General features: G+C 38.2%; 2 protein-coding genes across 3 annotated transcripts in view; one reads left to right on the forward strand and one right to left on the reverse strand.

The window, feature by feature from the left end:
- The window catches only part of AIMP1 (aminoacyl tRNA synthetase complex interacting multifunctional protein 1), a 31783-nt gene extending 28782 nt beyond the window's left edge, over positions 1 to 3001 (reverse strand). The window contains exon 1 of one of the 2 annotated variants that reach the window (XM_054633055.2): positions 2850 to 3001. In XM_054633055.2, the coding sequence (XP_054489030.1) occupies positions 2850 to 2851 (2 nt within the window). In that variant the 5' untranslated portion in view covers positions 2852 to 3001. Of the gene's footprint in view, positions 1 to 2575; positions 2716 to 2849 lie in introns of those variants that run through there. The other variant, XM_054633056.2, reaches the window with a different exon arrangement.
- Positions 3002 to 3183: 182 nt separating this feature from the next.
- Positions 3184 to 18140, forward strand: part of TBCK (TBC1 domain containing kinase) — an 88479-nt gene continuing 73522 nt past the window's right edge. The window contains exons 1-4 of the mRNA XM_054632835.2: positions 3184 to 3221; positions 4272 to 4434; positions 6931 to 7165; positions 8981 to 9053. Coding sequence (XP_054488810.2) covers positions 6973 to 7165; positions 8981 to 9053 — 266 coding nt within the window. The 5' untranslated portion in view covers positions 3184 to 3221; positions 4272 to 4434; positions 6931 to 6972. The remainder of the gene's footprint in view (positions 3222 to 4271; positions 4435 to 6930; positions 7166 to 8980; positions 9054 to 18140) is intronic.

Genomic DNA, 18140 nt, shown 5'->3' on the forward strand with positions numbered 1-18140 from the left:
CACGGGTTTCTGGGGGTCTCTGCTGCACTGACATCATACAACTCATACCACTGCAAGAAGGAAGAGATGCTCTTTGCTCTGCTCACATCTGATGTTCCTACCAGCTGCCCTCTGTGCTGACTCCTTACTTTTGTCTGTGTTGGCTAGCATTTGACCTTCTTTAGGTTTTAGGTAACACTCCCTTAGAAGAGACAAACATGAATGAATAGCTGTGACATAAAACAATCAGATCATAATCAGGCAAGTTCAAAAATATTATGGTCAATACCAGATTTGTCTTTTTGCACACCTGACCAATCCTAATGACAATTGTTTTACATCATTTTTATTATATAGGTATTTCCCAAGTATGTTCATGGGAACTTGTAAGGTCCATGGGATTTGTAGACACACAAGAACTCAATCTTCTTTTCATTCTTGGTCTAGACAGGTCTGGGATAACATTTATCTCCTATTTTGCATCTCAGTATGTGTTTTTTCTTGTCAATTCAAGATCCACACTTCAGTCTGATATCAAGCTTTGTCAGAGTAACACAACATCCATAAAATTATTTATTCTACTTTAATGGGGAAAGGGCAGGGAAGCTGACAAACTGAAAGGATTAAGAAAAATCCAGACTGTTTAGCCCTCCTTCAATAAAGAGACTCTAGGTTAACTTGCCACTAGTAAATTCATACTAAATCAGAGTTACAACAATATGAAGGCTATATCATCATACCATTCTGCATTAAACTTATTTTTCAGATTGTTTTCCCACTCAAATGTGCTTCATTATCAGAAGTATCAAGTCTTCAAGGCTCTAGGCAATTTGAGTCCTATTATTCCAATCAGATGGAATATTTTAAGAGTTGCACAAATTTTTTTAGCTAATATCCTTTTTCATTGGATACTGTTTTCTTCACACAATCCACTACTTTCAGTCTAGAGATTGAAGTGTTGTTTCCTTCCCTCTTAATATTCAAAGGTGTAACATAAACAAAGATACCTAGAGCAATGTATGGAAAATAGCAGGAAGGAGGCATTCTAGAGCACAAACTTGCTGAAACTAGTTTTAAGAATAATTTCTGCCTTCAACAGAAGGACCTGAGAGTGCTGCTAAAATATCAAAGCAACTCTCAGAAGGACCTGAGAGTGCTGCTAAAATATCAAAGCAACTCACAAATATATTGCATAACCTTCTCATAAGTCAAAATTACTGCAAAAGGAATATATTTTAAAGGAGTGACAGAGTGCGGAGAACATATTATGATGAAGCTGTATTGATAAGCAAGGACCCTTGAGGCTGCCTAAAAACATACAACACTGCCCCCCCTGCAAAAATAAAGTAAAAAAAAAAAAAAAAAAAACAAAACAAAAAAAACCCAAAAAAACCCCCAAGACTAAAACCCCCACTTTACCAACCATTTGTCAAAGTTCTTTCTTTTAGCCATTTCTAAGGCCTTATACCTTTTGGCAACATCCACTATTAAAAACTCAGGTTTCAGACTTTGGTTTTGCCTAATTTTATAGAATCTGAGCTTCCTTTCCAACAGTGTGTAATAAAATTTAAACATAACTGGAGGATAATATAACAAGTGAATGGTAAGGACATATGAAACTGGGAGGCTGTATTTAATCCCTACTGCCTCACCTTACTGCAGATTTCATCTAAGTAATCTACTTACAGAGTTATTCAGTTATTAATCTGAGTTATTCAGAACTCAGATTAGTTCTGAATCCCAGAACTATTTGTGAAAAGCAATGACTTCACTTAAAAGAAAACAAAAATCTCTGAGTTAAAGAAACAGAAAGAGTAAGAAATGCAAGCATTACTCAGTTTGCAGTAGTATTGCCTTTATTTTGCCAGCAGCTAAACCCAGCTCAAAACCACTTACTGATGAGGTACAGCACTGCCTGATACATACAGTACCGGTATATATTGATTTAATGCTGATAGATACCCAATATATACAGTGCTTCAGGAGTGGTGCCATATGTTGGGGGCCTGTGGACTGGCAACATAAGCACAAACTCATCCCTGTCAGTCCAAGGCACACATCTCTGCACAGAACACGTGCTGCATGTTAAACCTTGTACCTCTGCTGAGGATGGACCAAATACTGCGTTATACTCTGTTCCTCACTCAAGGCTATGCCAGAGTATAACGGCACTTACACAATCAACCAAAAGCGAAGCAGCGTCTACGTTTCCTTTAGTAATAAGCAAACGCCAGTGGATAGTCCCATGCATGCACTTTCCAGGCTAACACAGCATCTCCTCGCACAGCCCACCAGCCTACGCCGCTTCCAAGCGCTCATTCCAGTGACAGCGCCGAATAAAGGACCCCAGCCGCTTGGAGACCCAACCGCATGAGATGAACCGTTTGGACACGAGCCGCTTCACGCACGGCCGCGTCCCCCTCGCAAGGCGCGGAGTGTGAATTTCCCACGCCGCCTTACAGCCAGAGCGCTCGGAATAAAACCCCCGGCATGAACTGAACCACGACCGTGACGCCGCTTCCTGTGCCTCCCGCTCCGATCCCGATTCTCCCCCACGAGGGCGGCCTCCCTGCGACCACCGCCACGGGGCACCCACCCGCGCTGCGCCGGCGGCTCGCAGCAAATTGGCAGCAGCAAATTACCGGGCCCCCGCCTGGCTCCCTCCCATCCACCGACCGCAGGGAGCGGAGCGGAGCTCAGCTCAGCTCAGCTCAGCTCGGCTCGGCCCGGCCCGGCCCGGCCCGCAAGGCAGCCCCGGGGCACCCATAGCGCCGTTTCCTCCGCGGCCACCGGAGCACGGAGCGGGGCACGGAGGGCGCGGTGCGGGCCGAGCCCGCCAGGCCGAGCCGCGGCGCCGCCGGGACACTCACATGAACCGAGGAGCCGCCACCGCCGCCCGCCCGGGCAAGAAGGACCCGCTCCCGGAGCTGCCCCAGCGAGCGCCTGACGTTTGCAAGCAGGCGCCCGAGGAGCGCCTCGCTCCCCCAGCACGCGCAGGGCTTAGGCACCAAACGCGTCGTTCCAGAGCACTGGCAGAGCACGCACACACACGGGGGGAAGGGTGTTAAACTTTCTCTCTTTTATTTTGTTTTGCTTATGTTGGGTTTTTTGTTGGGAAAAAAAGGAAGCTCAGGCACTGTGCGGATCGCCCCTATGGCCCTACATTGAGCGGCTGGCGGGGAGCAGTGACATCACTGGGGGAGGATGGGCGGGGCGGGCCGGGGGCGGCGGCGCTGGCGCAGGTACCACCGGAGCCTCTGCCTTCCCTCTCTGCCGCTCCTTTGCCTTTCCACCCTCCCGGTCCTTCGCCTGTCCCTGTCCCGTCCCTCCATCCTCATCCCCTTCCCCTCTCCCGCTCCTCTTCCCAGTCTCTGTTCCCATCCCTCTCTCCTTCCCCATCCCCTTTCTCCTTCCCCTTTCCTATTCCCACCCCCTTCCCCCATCCCCTCCCCAGCGCAGGGGGGATCAGGGTCCCCAGCATTTCTCTGAGTCCTTTAGAGAACCGGGTAAAAGCGATTTCTCTGTGCCAGGTTTAGTTCCTGAACAGACGTGTGTGTCGAATAAATGAAACGGTGACAAAGCCGATTTTAGGTCCTCATTATGATACTGATGTAGCAGAATTCAACTTTTCTTCGATGCCTATTCTGCATTTTAATAAACTTTGTGAAATCACTCAGTTTCAGGGTTTTTTGTGAAGAAGCGACACTAGTTAGAGTTGTATATTCTATTTCAGTTATTTTATCAAATTAATAATATTTATTAATTTGATAATAAAATTATCAAAATAATAATTCTTATATTAATAATATAAAAATATTAACAATAATAATATCAAATTAATAATATCCTGTAGTTGTAGCAGGAATATTTTAAGACTTCAGAGCAAAGTTATTTTGTAGAAGAATTTCTTCCTGTGAAATGGCCCACTTTGTTTGATATACCATGATTTAATGGAAAACTGTTAAGTATAGGATATTTAGGGTACCTGCTCTCCTGAAATTGCTCTCAATTGCTTTAAAAATAATTTAATAGCAGTGTAATTATATTTTAACTCAGAAAAGCTGCCTTCATAAGGTAAGGAATATTTACACCTGAGTACTCAGGAGCCATTTCAGTCAGCAGTCATTTCAAGTTCCTAATGGGGCTACTTGCCATGATTTCTGCATGTGGATGCTTTAGGAATTTATAGGTGTGTTTCACTGCAAGGACTCATTCAGGTTGGTCTCTTTGTATGTGCAATATTTGATTCTGAGAATCAGATTTATTATGTTTTGACTTTTTTTTTCCCTAAGGGCAAAGTTCTTAGTGTCCCTTAACTCAATCACCTTAGCACTGAAGAAGTGGAAATGTAGTGAAGAAGTTGGAAATGATGGTTCTAGAAAAGGCTGACTTCTGAAGAAAAAACACTTGTTCTCTGAGAGCAATAGATATTTGGAGGAGCAAATAAATTGCTCAGTAGGTGGAGTTCCACTTTGTATTTTATTTCTCATTTTTGAACATCAAAAAGATACCTACTGCAAAATTTTTAGAATAGTGCTAATCTGAATATTGAACAGGAATTTCTAAAGGTCTTTTTTTTTTCTGATTTTGCTGAGAATGTTGGTGAGTGCTTTTGTGTACTATAAAGGTTTCTAAGGGGGATTTGGATGAAGGTGGGGAGCTGGGGAAGGTTGTTCAGAGGTGGGATGCAACAAATCCACTCCTGGACTTCTCATCTTTATGCCAGGCACGTTTCACAGATGTGACAGACTGTCTCTTATACATGGAATAAATGGTGCTTTGGAAACAGTGACTTAGTTAATTTTAGATTACACTAATAAGACAAGTCTTCACTTCCTCTTCCATCCTTGCTGTTTTGGATTATCAGAATTGAATTTCCAGAATTCAGTCCCAAAATTGAATTTGTGTTAACTGGTTCTGGTGTCAGTTTAAAATAACAAACCTTTCTTCTTTTCTTCCTGTTTTTATTTCAAAGTGACAGGGAGGTTCTGCAGAATATAATTAATTCCTTCAAATCATAAAATTAATGCAGTATGTGTCTTTTCTATACAGTAAAAGTGAGTTGGAGGTGTAGTTTTGTGCATTGCAGTAGGGACAATGTGTTGCACTCTCCTGTGTTTTTAGTTCTGCCAGATTTTGATGTGGAGTGAAAAAAGAAACCAAAAACAAACAAACAAACCCCCTCAATTTAAAAATAGTCAGAGAAGAGCTTTTTTCAGATGACCTTTTAAAATATCTATAACCATTCTTTTTGAATTAAGAAATGTCAGTAAGTTACTAGAGAAATGTTAAGACTGAAAAAAAATTTGTTAGAAAAACCCCTTTCATTTAAGCTGTAATATGTGTCCATTTCTAAAGGTGGTGGAAGGCTTAAGTTTGGGGTTACTAATTTTATTTTTCAACTCAGTCTCTGGAATTTGTATAAGTTGAGAATTAAGGAGTGATCAGAGTTTGACTGTGAGGTTAACAATTGCCAGAACTGGCTGCTGATATAATAGAAAACCTTTTTCATTGCTTTCATGGTTTCCCTGTAATTAACTCTGTAGGAAGAGAATTTATTCCATACCTGTTAAAATTCTTTATTGATTCCTTTAGGTGGGTGACAGGAAGAGTTGTTTGCTTATCTCATATCTTGCTTTTTGCCCATCTGGTTCCCAACCAAAGGGGGCAAGTGATGAGTGTGCAGTTCCTTAATTGAACGGATTCCAGGTGCTGTAATTCCTCCTTGTAAGCCAAGTGATCTGATGTGCAAGGAAAGTTTAATCATTTTAAATGGTTATTGAATTGATGGGATTTAACAATTCTTTTTATTAAAATTCCTTTCTAAGTGTCAGCTGAATGCAGGTACAATATATAAGAGAAGTATTATCTGACAGTATTTTTCTACAGTAAAAATGAGGACATTTTACCTCAGTAGATGTATTGTACACTACATATTTACTTTCTTCGAGACATAATGCATCTTGCTGCTAGGCATAATCTTACTCCCCCTCCACTCTAATCATAATAACTTGCTTTTCTTCTATTTTAGAGCAATCCTCTATTAGAGGATCATTGTGCCAAGCAAGATTGTAATTGAATCTGTAAACTAAGCTATTTTTTCTAAGTGTTTAATATATATTTTCTTTCTGATTTTGAATAGTTTATTTGGCAGATGTTTTTACAGGAATGGGGGTTCTTCTTATAAATACACACTTATGGGTTTCCAATTGGAACCTGCTGCATGCCAGTAAATCTTTGTGCTTGCACTCTGTCCAATTGATGTCTTTCCAGTGGAAAAATCTGACTGTAATGTGCATTGTTCACATCCTAAAATAAATCATCTGCAAAAAATTATGAAATATTCATGAGATAGGAAAGTATTGTATCTTTATAAATAAGACTTTTAATACAAATACTAATATAAATATTCCAGTGGTCAAAGCTGTTTTGGATTTTCCTTGCTTTTTTTAGGTTTGATTCCTTAACACTGTACATTCATATTCAATATGATTTATTTTGATATTTATCAGAATGTAAAAGTACATATCTCATGTCTATGTTTCTTCAGGGAAAAAAAACTCACAAGTGAGATCATTCTTTTATGTTTGTTTTAGAATCCTAAGTTGGACTGCATTGGTTAAAACAGAAGGTATCTTTCCTAAGATCCATTTGCATAGACCTAGTAAATGTGTTTAGTGTATAAGGATCTTTGTGCAACCTGTATGGAGTTGCTGTTAGTTGGGATTCACGAATAAATTTATGTATTTTTTATTGGGAATTTTGTGCTTTGAACAAGATTGTCCCCTTAGAGAAAGAAAAATTTTGAGACACCATATTTTTTTTTCTGTTTCTCCTGTGTGACTTCCTGAGGGAAAAGAAACCTTCTTAATTGCGTTATTTTGTGAACAACTAGTAACTGGAGTCTGTGTCTTTTGCTGATAAATTTTTACTCTGTGTTCTCTATTTAAGGAACAGGAATTGCTCTGAAGGGCTTAAGATTGTGTGAAAAAGATGTTTCCTTTAAAGGACACTGTGATGGGTGCCTCCACCTTCTTTGCCTCAGCTCTGCCACATGATGTCTGTGGAAGTAATGGCCTCCCTCTAACACCAAACTCCATAAAAATTCTGGGCAGATTTCAAATCCTGAAAACAATCACCCATCCCAGACTTTGCCAGTACGTTGACATTACCAGAGGTAAACATGGTGAGTACCTGTTAAACAAGCAAGTTTTTGTATGATGATACGATTATGCAGTTGGGGTTTTTTTGGTGACAATATATTTTAAGGTGACTGAGCAGAATACTGCCTTCATAGCACCAGCAAGTTACCAGTTTTCAGTCTCAAAATTCCTGAATTCCTTTACTATGATTGGTGGTATTGGCTCTTTTGCTTCTTCTCTGTAGACTCAAAGGAGAGATTAGTTGTCTGTCCTGTCTTTTTGTGTTATGCTAACAGATAAAAGGCAAGAAATTCTTTCTTTTTATACCTCACTGAAATTCCTGAGCTGAATTGCTCTGCCATGTCTTTGTGTGGAATATGGAAATAGATGTATTTTTGATGTTGTGAACATTTTCATCTGATTGCAGCTGGTGTTGTCATCTCATGACCTGGCTGCAAACTTCCTGTATTATTACCTTTTGATTTCTGTAAGATTTCTCCCACTAGGGGTTACTTTATTCTAGTACAGGTTTGAAATGTTTTTTTCAGTACTTGTTGTCACACTTATTGTTAGCTCAAATAAAACTTCTGTTGTTTCTTTCTGCTCTAGATATTCTGTTGCAAGCTCAGCAGGACTACAGCACCTAATTTCCACAAAAAGGCTGCAACACCTGTGACAATTTAAGTCATTGCCACCCTTAACTTTTAAATCAACACTGTTCTCATACAAAAGTGCATTGTATGTATTTGATTATCTACAGGCTCTCATAAAGTAGGGCAAGTCATTTTTCTTCCTTTTAGAATGCAGTATGATGGATTGTTTCAGGTTTTTACAAAATTAGGATATTGCCAACTCCAGGTACTGAAGTATTCTGTGGGTCAGGGAGTTCTTCGTGTGTTTTCCTTTGCCCTCAAACATGTAATTTTTCACTTATGAAGTCAGGAGGTCTAAAAAATGTAATAATTTTCATTTGTATTTATTAGTACTTCTTGAAACAAAACCTGGGATTTTCTTACAATATTATTTGGGATGAAAGGTTAGGAAGTATTAACTAACATAACATTTAATAAATAAAAAATAGTAAAACTTGGCCTTTTTGATTACAAAGAGTGAAGGACATGAAGATTTATGTGTATTTATAAAAATGAAGGAAAAAATTCATTCTTATAGTTGAAGTAACTTGAAGGATAGTAAATAAACTGTCTAACCATGAAGTCAAGGGAGTGTTCTGCTTTAACAATGGTTAGAATAGCAGCTAAGAATTTTGATATAATATGGGAAATTTGGCAGCAAATTTTATCATTTTGGTACGGGCAGAACTTTCCATGTGTCAGTTCTATGCCTAATGATTTCATGTTTGTGGAGTTCTGCTTGCAAATGTCAGTTTCTACTCTTGCAGAGAAATGTGAGAGCAGACTAGGAAAACAATGCAAAAATAAATTAGATGTATAAATTCCTCCACTAAAGGCTTTCAAAGGGGGAATATTAAAAAAAAACAAAACCATTCAAATAGATTTTTTTTTTGTAAAATTAAACTTTTTAAAAAATCTATGCTAGCATTGTAGGTGGCAATCTCTCAACATTTTTGTTAGGAGATTACTCGATGCATGGATGGTTGGATTGACAGTGCTTTGCATGAGGAAACTGGGAAGATAATCTTCTGTATCTCATAAACAAAAAATAGTGGTGTTATCCATAAGCTGTATATCTTGTAACATTTATTTACGTGTAATTTTCTATACAATGTATGTCAAAATACTTCAACATCTGCCAAACAGGTACAACAAGAAGTCTCTACTCTCAGAGTTTAATTTGGATTCCAGACCTCTTATACTTTTTTTTTTTTTTTTTCAAATTAGAGAGACTGGTTGTGGCGGCTGAACACTGTGAGAAGAGTCTGGAAGATTTGCTACGAGAAAGAAAGCCTGTCAGGTGAGGTGTCAAGCTAACTAAAATTCACTCATCACTATTCACATATCATCTGTGGCAAAATCCTGGACCATCTTTTAACTTTACTGGTTTAGCTAAATTTTACTCTGGTAAAGTTTAACCTAAAGACGTTGATTAGCAGATAAAAAATATGCGCCCAAAGTGGGAGTACTCATCTCTGTGAAATGTTGTTATGGGGAACTTGCTCACAATTGAAAGAAATACTTTGCAGCTCAGAAAATAATGTAGTTTTGGTGTTTCCTTTTAAAAATAAAATGAGACCTATGACAGGATATGGAACTTTCTAAGAATTAATGTGAAGGTTAAGTCTGCTAGGTGATGAAATACAGCTTTCACTAGAACAGATAGAATTTTTGTGTGTGTGTTTTTCATTTGTAGAAATCTATTAATTTATCATCTAGAAAGTGAACAAGATGTCAGATAATATGCCCTGTGTTTGTGTTAGCATTTTGTGAACTTGGTCTTGTATGACAGTGCGTGTTGCAGAGGGCTGTAGCTTGAGGAATGTTAGGGAAATACGGCTTCCCTTTTTTCTTAGATAAAGAGATATTAGGTCTAAAGGGTTTTTCATGTGTGATATATGTTATAGTTCTTCACAAAGTTTTGCATCAGGTTCCTATTGTGCCAAGTTCCAAAACAGTTAAAGCATCAGAAGCTCCTTTCATTCCTTTTAAATTCAGATCTCACACTGTTCTTCTTTGAGCATGTGTGTCTTGGTGTCGGATGAGAAGCAGCCCAGACTGCCTGCTTCCTTCTGGACTGTTTTGGAGAGAGCTTCCCTGTAGCTGTTTTCATTTGCTTTTAGTTGCTTGATGCAGCATACTTAGGTAGATTCTGTGACGAAACTTCCTCAGATAGCAGATGTGCTCTATAAGCACATCTATTTTGCCCTTTTATACTAGCATGTCTTTTGTGGTCTCCAGAATGATTTTTTAGATCTTTTTAGGTAGTTTGGTAAGGTATGCAACTTCAGGTTTTGGTGTGCTGAACTAAGTTACTTCCTTAGTTTGTGATGTTACCTCAGCTCTTTGGGCTGTGGCTCTGTTAAAAGTAGCTGCACAAAGCCTGGCTATAATTTTTTCCCTTTGTCTTGAGAGAGTTTTTGTTGTAGTAAATTGTTCTACTATCAGATCTTTCTCTTAATGAGTCTGTTGGGATTTCTTCTGGAAAGAATGATGTAACATTCTTGTTACACTTGTTGTAACACTTGAGGATAAGGGCTGCAATATAGCCTATATGTATATCCACAGTTTTTAGAGACTTTAATGTTTCATCTACTGTGAATTATAGTTTTTGCAGTAGTATCTAAAGGATAAATTATGTTCACTTCAAATGATATTTCTTGCATGACTGATGTTTTCCTTTTATTTTTTTAATGATACCAGAATTTTTTATTCCTATGGAGACCTAGAAACTTCCAGAAATAAGTTGGGAGGACCAATTCCCACTTATTGGTTATGTGATATGTCTATATCAATTACCTTTGGAGGAAATATTTGGCTTTTTTATGAATTCTGATTACATTGGTCAGTGATAGCATAGCTGGCTGCACATCCAGAGCTGATGCGTGTGCTATTGCAATTAATTTTTTAAACTGTTTATGGAATGTGAGAAACTGCTCCTCTGGTTTCTAGATTAATTTTCCTTATGCTTGCCAGTAACCTAAGTCCTTTGCACCTGTACTACAAGCTGATGTAAAGTCAGCAGGAAATCTTCTATTATGTTAGTGCTGAAATTCAAGACATTACATTATGGACAGTCTATCTTTCTATACATTTTGGAAAACAGGCCATACAGCTGTTTGATAGTTATTTGCAGTTAATCTTTGCTGAAGTCATGCATCAAGTGTAGCATACGTTCCTCAATATATTAATTACATTTTTTAAAAAGAAATGTAGCTATGTTCTTTCTTCTGTTTTCTTCAGACTTTCCCCAGGTTTTCTAATTCTAATAAATCAGCTGCATGTAGGGGCCAAATACTGGAAATTAGATCTTCAAGTGTTTGCTGCTGTGTTCTGTCACACTGGAGAAAGTAATTTTACTGAGCATACCATCAGACATTTGCTAGAAATTGGAGTTGGCACATATTCAAGAATTCATTCATTCATTACCTAACAATACTGGGTCAGCAGTCCCCAGGAATTGCAGAGATTGTTTGTCTTTGTCCTCAAATTTGACATGCTCAACTTCATTTTCAAAGATTAATGCAAGTAAGTGTTTGGTAATTTATGGCCAGATTATTTTCTGCTTTGAGTGTTGCATATTTGGGATCCTGGAATAAGCTATAAGAACTCCTATCAGGTAAATTTTCCCTTCTGCCATAAGAACTCTTATCAGGTAAAAATTGGGAGCTCTCAAAGGGAGGAAATGAGTATCAGCTTTTCACAATTCCTACCACAGGGAAGCAGGTACTGAAAGGAATTTATTACAGCTCTCTAGTGTTTTGGTATTCTTTTTTCAGAGGACAGACAAGTGAACATAGTAACTTCAGTTAATGCTTCTAAAAGTGGCATTAATCCAAATTTTCTTTACTGTGCTTCCACTGGGCATCACAGTAACAGCAGGGGAGCTCTTTTGGAGTTGTGTGCCACAGGAAATTCAGGCTGCAACCATGGATAGGAGGGTATGATAAGGGTAGGATTAGAATTTTAGTCAATGGTATAGGATAAGAATTTTAGGCATTGATATCCCATTTTTCACCAGACTGCTGCCCACTGTCTTCCCTGAGAGAGATTGTAGTCCAGGTCATTGTTTCTGGTTTGCATATTCTCGGTTTAGTATCCTGTTTGTTGTTGTGCTCACGGAAAGGATGCGCTTAATTTCAGTTTATAACAGTCACACTAGTGCAAAATCACTTTCTGAAGTATGTTCAGGAGTCAGTTAAATGTTTTAAAGGCTAGGAATTTATGTACAGTCTCACAAAAATAGTAAATACCTGATTTAAGCTCACAATGGTTTATTGCTGTTCAGAGATTTGAAAATGTGTCTCAGTCTAGCTGGTTTCCTCTGTCTTCCTGTGCATGCAAGGATTTTTTTCTTGTGAATGAATTGAAAATAAGTCACAAAAAATCATGGTGGGTAGATGTTTTATACTTTAACAGTCTCACTAAAGTGGCAATGAAAATTTTAGTTTTTCCAAGTTGCTAGTTGTTAGTGTTGCTACCAAAGACCAGAATGTAGGATGTACAATTATCTTTAAGGTTCTCCATCTTTTAAACACATTTCCAACTACTCCTTTGAGATACCTTTTCCAGACAGTGTTAAAGGAGTTGTTTTCTCTGCTCCTGTGCTGTTATAAAAGGAGTTGTGAGCATTTCCTTTTCTGTCATGCTTCAAGTGTGTTTCTTCTTTGAAGAAGTTGGTCTGCACTTGTATTCATAACAATAAAAATGCCAGAAAATACTGACATTCAGCAGACTTTTGGCACCTACAGTACAGTTTCTGGATTGGTCTTCCATTTGTGGCTTGGACAGTCTAAGTCCATTCCTTTCTTCAATAAAATATAGTTGTCATATGTTTTGAAAGTCATGGTATTGAAAAATTACTAGTGAACCATCAGATACAAGGTATAGTTTGTTATACATGGAACATTTGATGGGAAGCAGACTGTGTCTGCAGCTGTTTACTAGTTTGGAGAAAACATGATCTGATGGATTCGGATGAGTACATTTTATTTGGCTACATTAAACAGTTGTCTGTTCACTGATTGGACTAGAGTTCTTCATGCCATCATTGCTGTTAGTGTGCTTTGGCAAACTTGAAGTGAGACTGTGGTACAGAAGTTATTAGATGGGGAGGAAAACAATTTCTGAGTAGACAGGCATTCTTCAAAAATGTTTGTAAAACAGGTGCAAGTCATCAAAAGGCTGAAGGTTTCACATGATTTGACTTGAAGAGCTGCATATGAAAAGAGTTTTAATGGGCTGAGTGTATTCTGCTTTGAATCAAGTCTGTGTTGGAATTTCACATGAGAAATCCATATATCACAATAAGGCTGAATTTGACAAGGATAAATTATGTAATAGTAAAATTAAGTAGCATTATTAAACAAACTTAAAGGGTTTTTTTCCCCTAAGCATGTGTGAGGTTCTATAGTTTGGACATTTAGTGTCCATAGCCTTTTCTTTACTTTCTTGATAATGCTTTACTTGCATAGGTGTGATGAAAGATTATCTGCTAGTCTGGAATTGTTTATATATTTTCCAATTATGCTTTTCTTCATGTAGAAGCACTGGTTTATTTCTGCAATTTTTAGACTGCCAATCTTCCTGTAGCATTCCTTTTAGCATAGGTTGTCTCCTGTGATTGCCTTTACTCTCACAAGAAAACAATTGTTTGGAATGGAAAAGGGGTGCAGGTTGCATGAGGCATTAGAGGTGAACATTGTTGCTTGAGATATCTTGTTTGAGTGATCTTTTTAGGAATGGAACCAAATTGCTTGCATATTTGGCTGCACTGTTTGATGGCAACACAAGGACATTTCAGAACACATAAGTGTTTCCTCCTTATATGTGAAACATAACAGTGAGTGCATGCTTATTTTTTATCTTGTCTTCCTGGGGGGAAAAAAAAGTGAAGAATCCTACTCTTTGAGATTGGTTGTGTCTGCCTCTTGCTATTAAAATGTGTATTATACCTGTATGTAACTGTCCTGATTTCAACTAGGGTAGATTTAATTTCCTTTCAGTAGCTGTTCAGTACATGTTTAGGATTTGGAACGAGAATGGTGTTGGTAACACTGATGTTTTGGGTTTTTGCTAAGTTGTGTTTATCCTGAGTCAAGGACATTTTCCTTGGCTCATGCTCTGTCAGTGAGCAGGTACACAGAAGAAGCTGGGAGGGAGCAGAGCTGGGAGAGGTGACCCAAACTGAGCAGTGGGATGTTCCACACCACGTCATGGGCAGCATCAGCTGGGGGAGTTACCTGCAAGGGAGGCCAGCCTGGGTCTGGGAAGCGGGCCTGGCATTGCTCAGTGGCTGGTGAGCAATTGCACTGTGCATCACTGGTTTTTCCCATTTCATTACCAATGTTATTATCATTTACCATTATTATTGTTTTCTGCTTTATTGTCAATTATGCCACTAATTTCAACCTACAAGTTTGAATTTGATTCTTCTTCCCAATCCACTGAGGTGAGAGGAAGAGAGGGAGGTTGAGTGAGTGGCTGCATGGTGCTTAATTTCTAGCTGGGCTTAGACCATGACAATATAAAGTCTGTGCATGGGGAAAAAAGTGTATGATTATTTGAACCTTTTGTTCAGCTGTGCTTTTTCTTTAGTTCTTGTAGACACTTCATGCAGATTTCCGTGCTAAAAGCAGTATTAAAGATCTTAAACAGAGGATGAGTTATGCTAAGTTAATTAAGAACAAAAGTACTGGAGAGGTTTTGAGTCTACAGTTTCTAGTGAAAGAGAATGTTGAGTTTCCAACAGAAAAAACACCATCCTCAGCAGGAGGGTAGCTTCATCCTGCAAGATATTTCTGCAATGAATTGTGTAGGGGTCATGTAAAAATTCCATTCTGCATTAATGAGCAAATTAGTACTTATGAGCTAATGGCTGAAAACCCAAATGTCAAAGTTGTACTGTGCAAATCTTAGGGGATTTAAAGCACATTATTAATTCGAATGTTGATTTATGATAGTTGTATTTAGCATCAAAATTGCTGTAGACTGTGAGAACAAGATGTGGTTAGTATATGGTTATTTTAACAAAATGCAGTGTTTGACACTTCATCCTGCTTCTAGAAAGAAAAAAAAAAGGAAGAGTGAGCACTTGTTAGACTTGCTTTATAGTGCATCCTTCTAGAAAGGGACTTTATTTTCTTAAATGCAAGTTCTTGCTTTTGGACTACTGAGCAATGTCTTCAAGGGAACATTTGTCTCTGATTAGGGATCAGACAGCTGGTTTATTTAGATGCATTGATATGCTTGCAAACATCTCTAACGTCATTGTGGTTTGAGATTTGTTTCTTCTGTGCATATGGATATTCTCTTCTTGGGTGTGTAACTAAATAGGTACCAGGGCATTGGAGCTGTTGTGATGGGAGTGTTTAGAAGGCTGGCAGATCAGGGTAGTTTAAAGGTTTCATTTATTCATTCATTAGCAATATACATCTTACTAAAGGTTGGCTCGTGCATATTGTTACTCATCACTCTGTACACAGAACTGATACTTACTGTAAATTAGCTGTGAGTATCCAGTACCATGGGACTGGTGCTGTGCAGTCAACAGTGGCAGCTGTGGCCCTTGGTGGTTCTTAAAAGTCGAGGTGGTGAAGCTTGAGAGCTCTTCAAGCAAAGCATGAACTGGTCTTCCTTCTACTGTTATCTAATGCCCAATATTTTTATGTAATCAGCACTGTCCAGCCCCTGCAAAGTCTGATTTCCTGTACTTCCAGTAGTGCTTATTTTTGGTTTTGCTAGTCATCCTTCCTATGTACTTGGGAGTATGTCCTGCATGTTTACAGTTGGTTCTGCTTCTCTTGCCCTTTAGTCTCACAAATTTTGGTGTGTGGTTTCCTCCTACATGCAACAGCAGCCCTCCCTATTTCCCCCTTTGGTGATCACATTTCTCTTGTCACTTTGAAGAGAATTTAGTATTAATTGTATGGTGATTGATAAATTCCTAACTTATAGTCACAGGCATCTGCTTTGTCTACACGTAAGTTTATGGTTACCTCTCCGGATAGGTGTTTCCTGCCTCTTGTGATGATGTGTACTGGTTTATAGATCAAAGTGATGTACTTCCTAGCAGCTTTTGCAAGATCAGTTGTTAGCTGTGAAATTCCTAACAGCACCACTGCTTATTGGCCTAGCTGTAAAGTCTCTTTGATCACTTGAATTTGCAGGCTGTTCTTCTTGAAACTTCCCGTTCTGTTTCACTTTTTAACAATGTCTATACCATTGATACAGGGATCCAGATTTTTTGAGCTAAACACTAAAACATACCTAGGTAGGCTTTTGACCTTAGATATTTAGATTTTTTTCTTTAAATATGTTATGCCCAAGTTATTTGTTAAAGTAACACTGTTGCAGCATATAATTTACATAGAGTGCCTGGCTTCAGAAGAGCTATACAGTGCTGCGAGATTTGATCATAGCTTTAAAAGTTCTGTTGAAAATTTTTTAAATGGGGGAGAAGTGGCTTGTTAATAATACTTAATCCTCTCATAGACATGCCAACAGAAATTAATTTTAAAAAGCCAATCTTGTCTGACTGCAAGGAGAGCACTGTTTATTGATAGCTAGTCATGATTTCTAGAGCTGTCAGTTCAGTTTATACTGCCACACAGCTGCAACAATGTTAACTGCATCAATAATTACCCTTCATTTTCAGCTTTTCTTTTAAAATTTTTCATTGATCAGGTTTTTCTGATCCACCTAGGGCACCACAGTAAGAATGAGGGAATCTATCTCCTTGTATGATGAGGTTAGGGACCCATCACTTCCCTTGCAGTGTGGAGGAGACAGTCGATATGGCTGTCTGTTAAGTAAAACTATTCTCTATGCCATAGATATGGGTCTTCCTTAAAAATAAAATAAAATATGCAGTTGTACTGAGTTGTACATTATAACCCCAAATGGGAGAAAGCACTCCTATGATCATAAAATGTCAGATCAATACCCTGCCCTCAGTTGCAGCACGGAGAATTGATGGAGTATCAATCACAATGTGTGGCTTTTTAAAGGTGCATGCATTTGTTCAGAGGAGTCCAAAAGATAGCAAAAGCTTTTTGGAGATCTGACTTCAGTTGTTCTTAAGTCTACTACTTTTTATGACATCACTCCTTTTGGAGAAGGAGAGGAGAATGTGAGATGTGTTGTTTCCTTCAATAAAATTTTGGCCTTGTGACATATGGTACGTGTATATAATGCTATTGAAACTACTTCTTTGTTGTATATTTTGAGTTCATTGTCTTGTTTTTTCCTCCCTCTTAGGTCTTGTTCTTTTATTGTGACCTAGTTCTATTATGTTACTCAGAGTGTACAGTCAGTGGTAAGAATGCGGAGTCTGATCGGGTTTTAAATCAGAGGTACTTTACCTAATTTTTGTATCTAGTGATTGAAATAATTTATTTCATCGCATTTTTTGGTCCAGTGTAAAGTATCACTATTGCATGTTTTACATATGAGCCAGCTGAGGCTAAGATGCAAAAAATACTTTTTAGAAGTTAATCAGGAGCAAGATCAAAACTAGGAATGTGGATTGTCTTTCCTGTTCTGTTGGTTAAACAGGATGGCACTAGAAGTTTCATTAAAATATGGTTTTAGAAGGTGTACCTACTTTTCAAAACTACTTTTTTCATTTGCTCTCCATTTTTTGGGGATGAATGCTGGATGTACAAAAGGAATTAAGGTGCAGTGTTTGAAAATTTTTGGTTTATGGCTTAAAGCATTCAAAGTGATAATGATCTGAAAAATCACCAGTCTGACAAAATTGTTGTATTCAATTGTTGTATTCAACTTTATATAAAGAGCATATAAAATTGTATATAAAATTGTTCTTTATCTGTGCCTTCATCTGTTGTTTCACGGACTTTTATCATACGTTACAAGTTGAGACCATCATAAAAGTGTAACATCATCTGTGCTGCTTTTAAAGCCAGGCTTGCAGCTTAGAACTTTACAAAAGGATTGAAAGGGCTTTCTGAGTTTCCTCAGGTGAGCGATGAACTTGTTGAAGATATCCTGTGTGAAATAACCTTGTGAATGAGTTAGAGACTTCTGAGGACTCTGTCTATAAAATTCTTTTTTTGTGTGTGTGTCTTATTCTCTGTTTGTTGCATTCCTTTCCAGTTCATTTCATTCTGGTAATGTTGAATGCATTTCCAAGTAAATTGGCAGTGTTTACAATCTTGGTCCCTAGTGCCATTTTTTAATCAAACACATAATAAAGTGCTAAATAAACCATTCCCACCTGCATCAAACTCTTTATGTTCTGTATAGGGTATTTTGTAATTTATTTACCCAGGAAGACCCAATTTATCTGCACATCTGGTTTTCAACCCAGTTCTGCTTTTTATCCAGTTTTCCAGCTGGTTGATTGAGGAATAAGGAGGTCAGATGG

Source organism: Agelaius phoeniceus, chromosome 4 (genome assembly GCF_051311805.1).
Source record: "Agelaius phoeniceus isolate bAgePho1 chromosome 4, bAgePho1.hap1, whole genome shotgun sequence".
Classification (NCBI taxonomy): Eukaryota; Metazoa; Chordata; class Aves; order Passeriformes; family Icteridae; genus Agelaius; species Agelaius phoeniceus.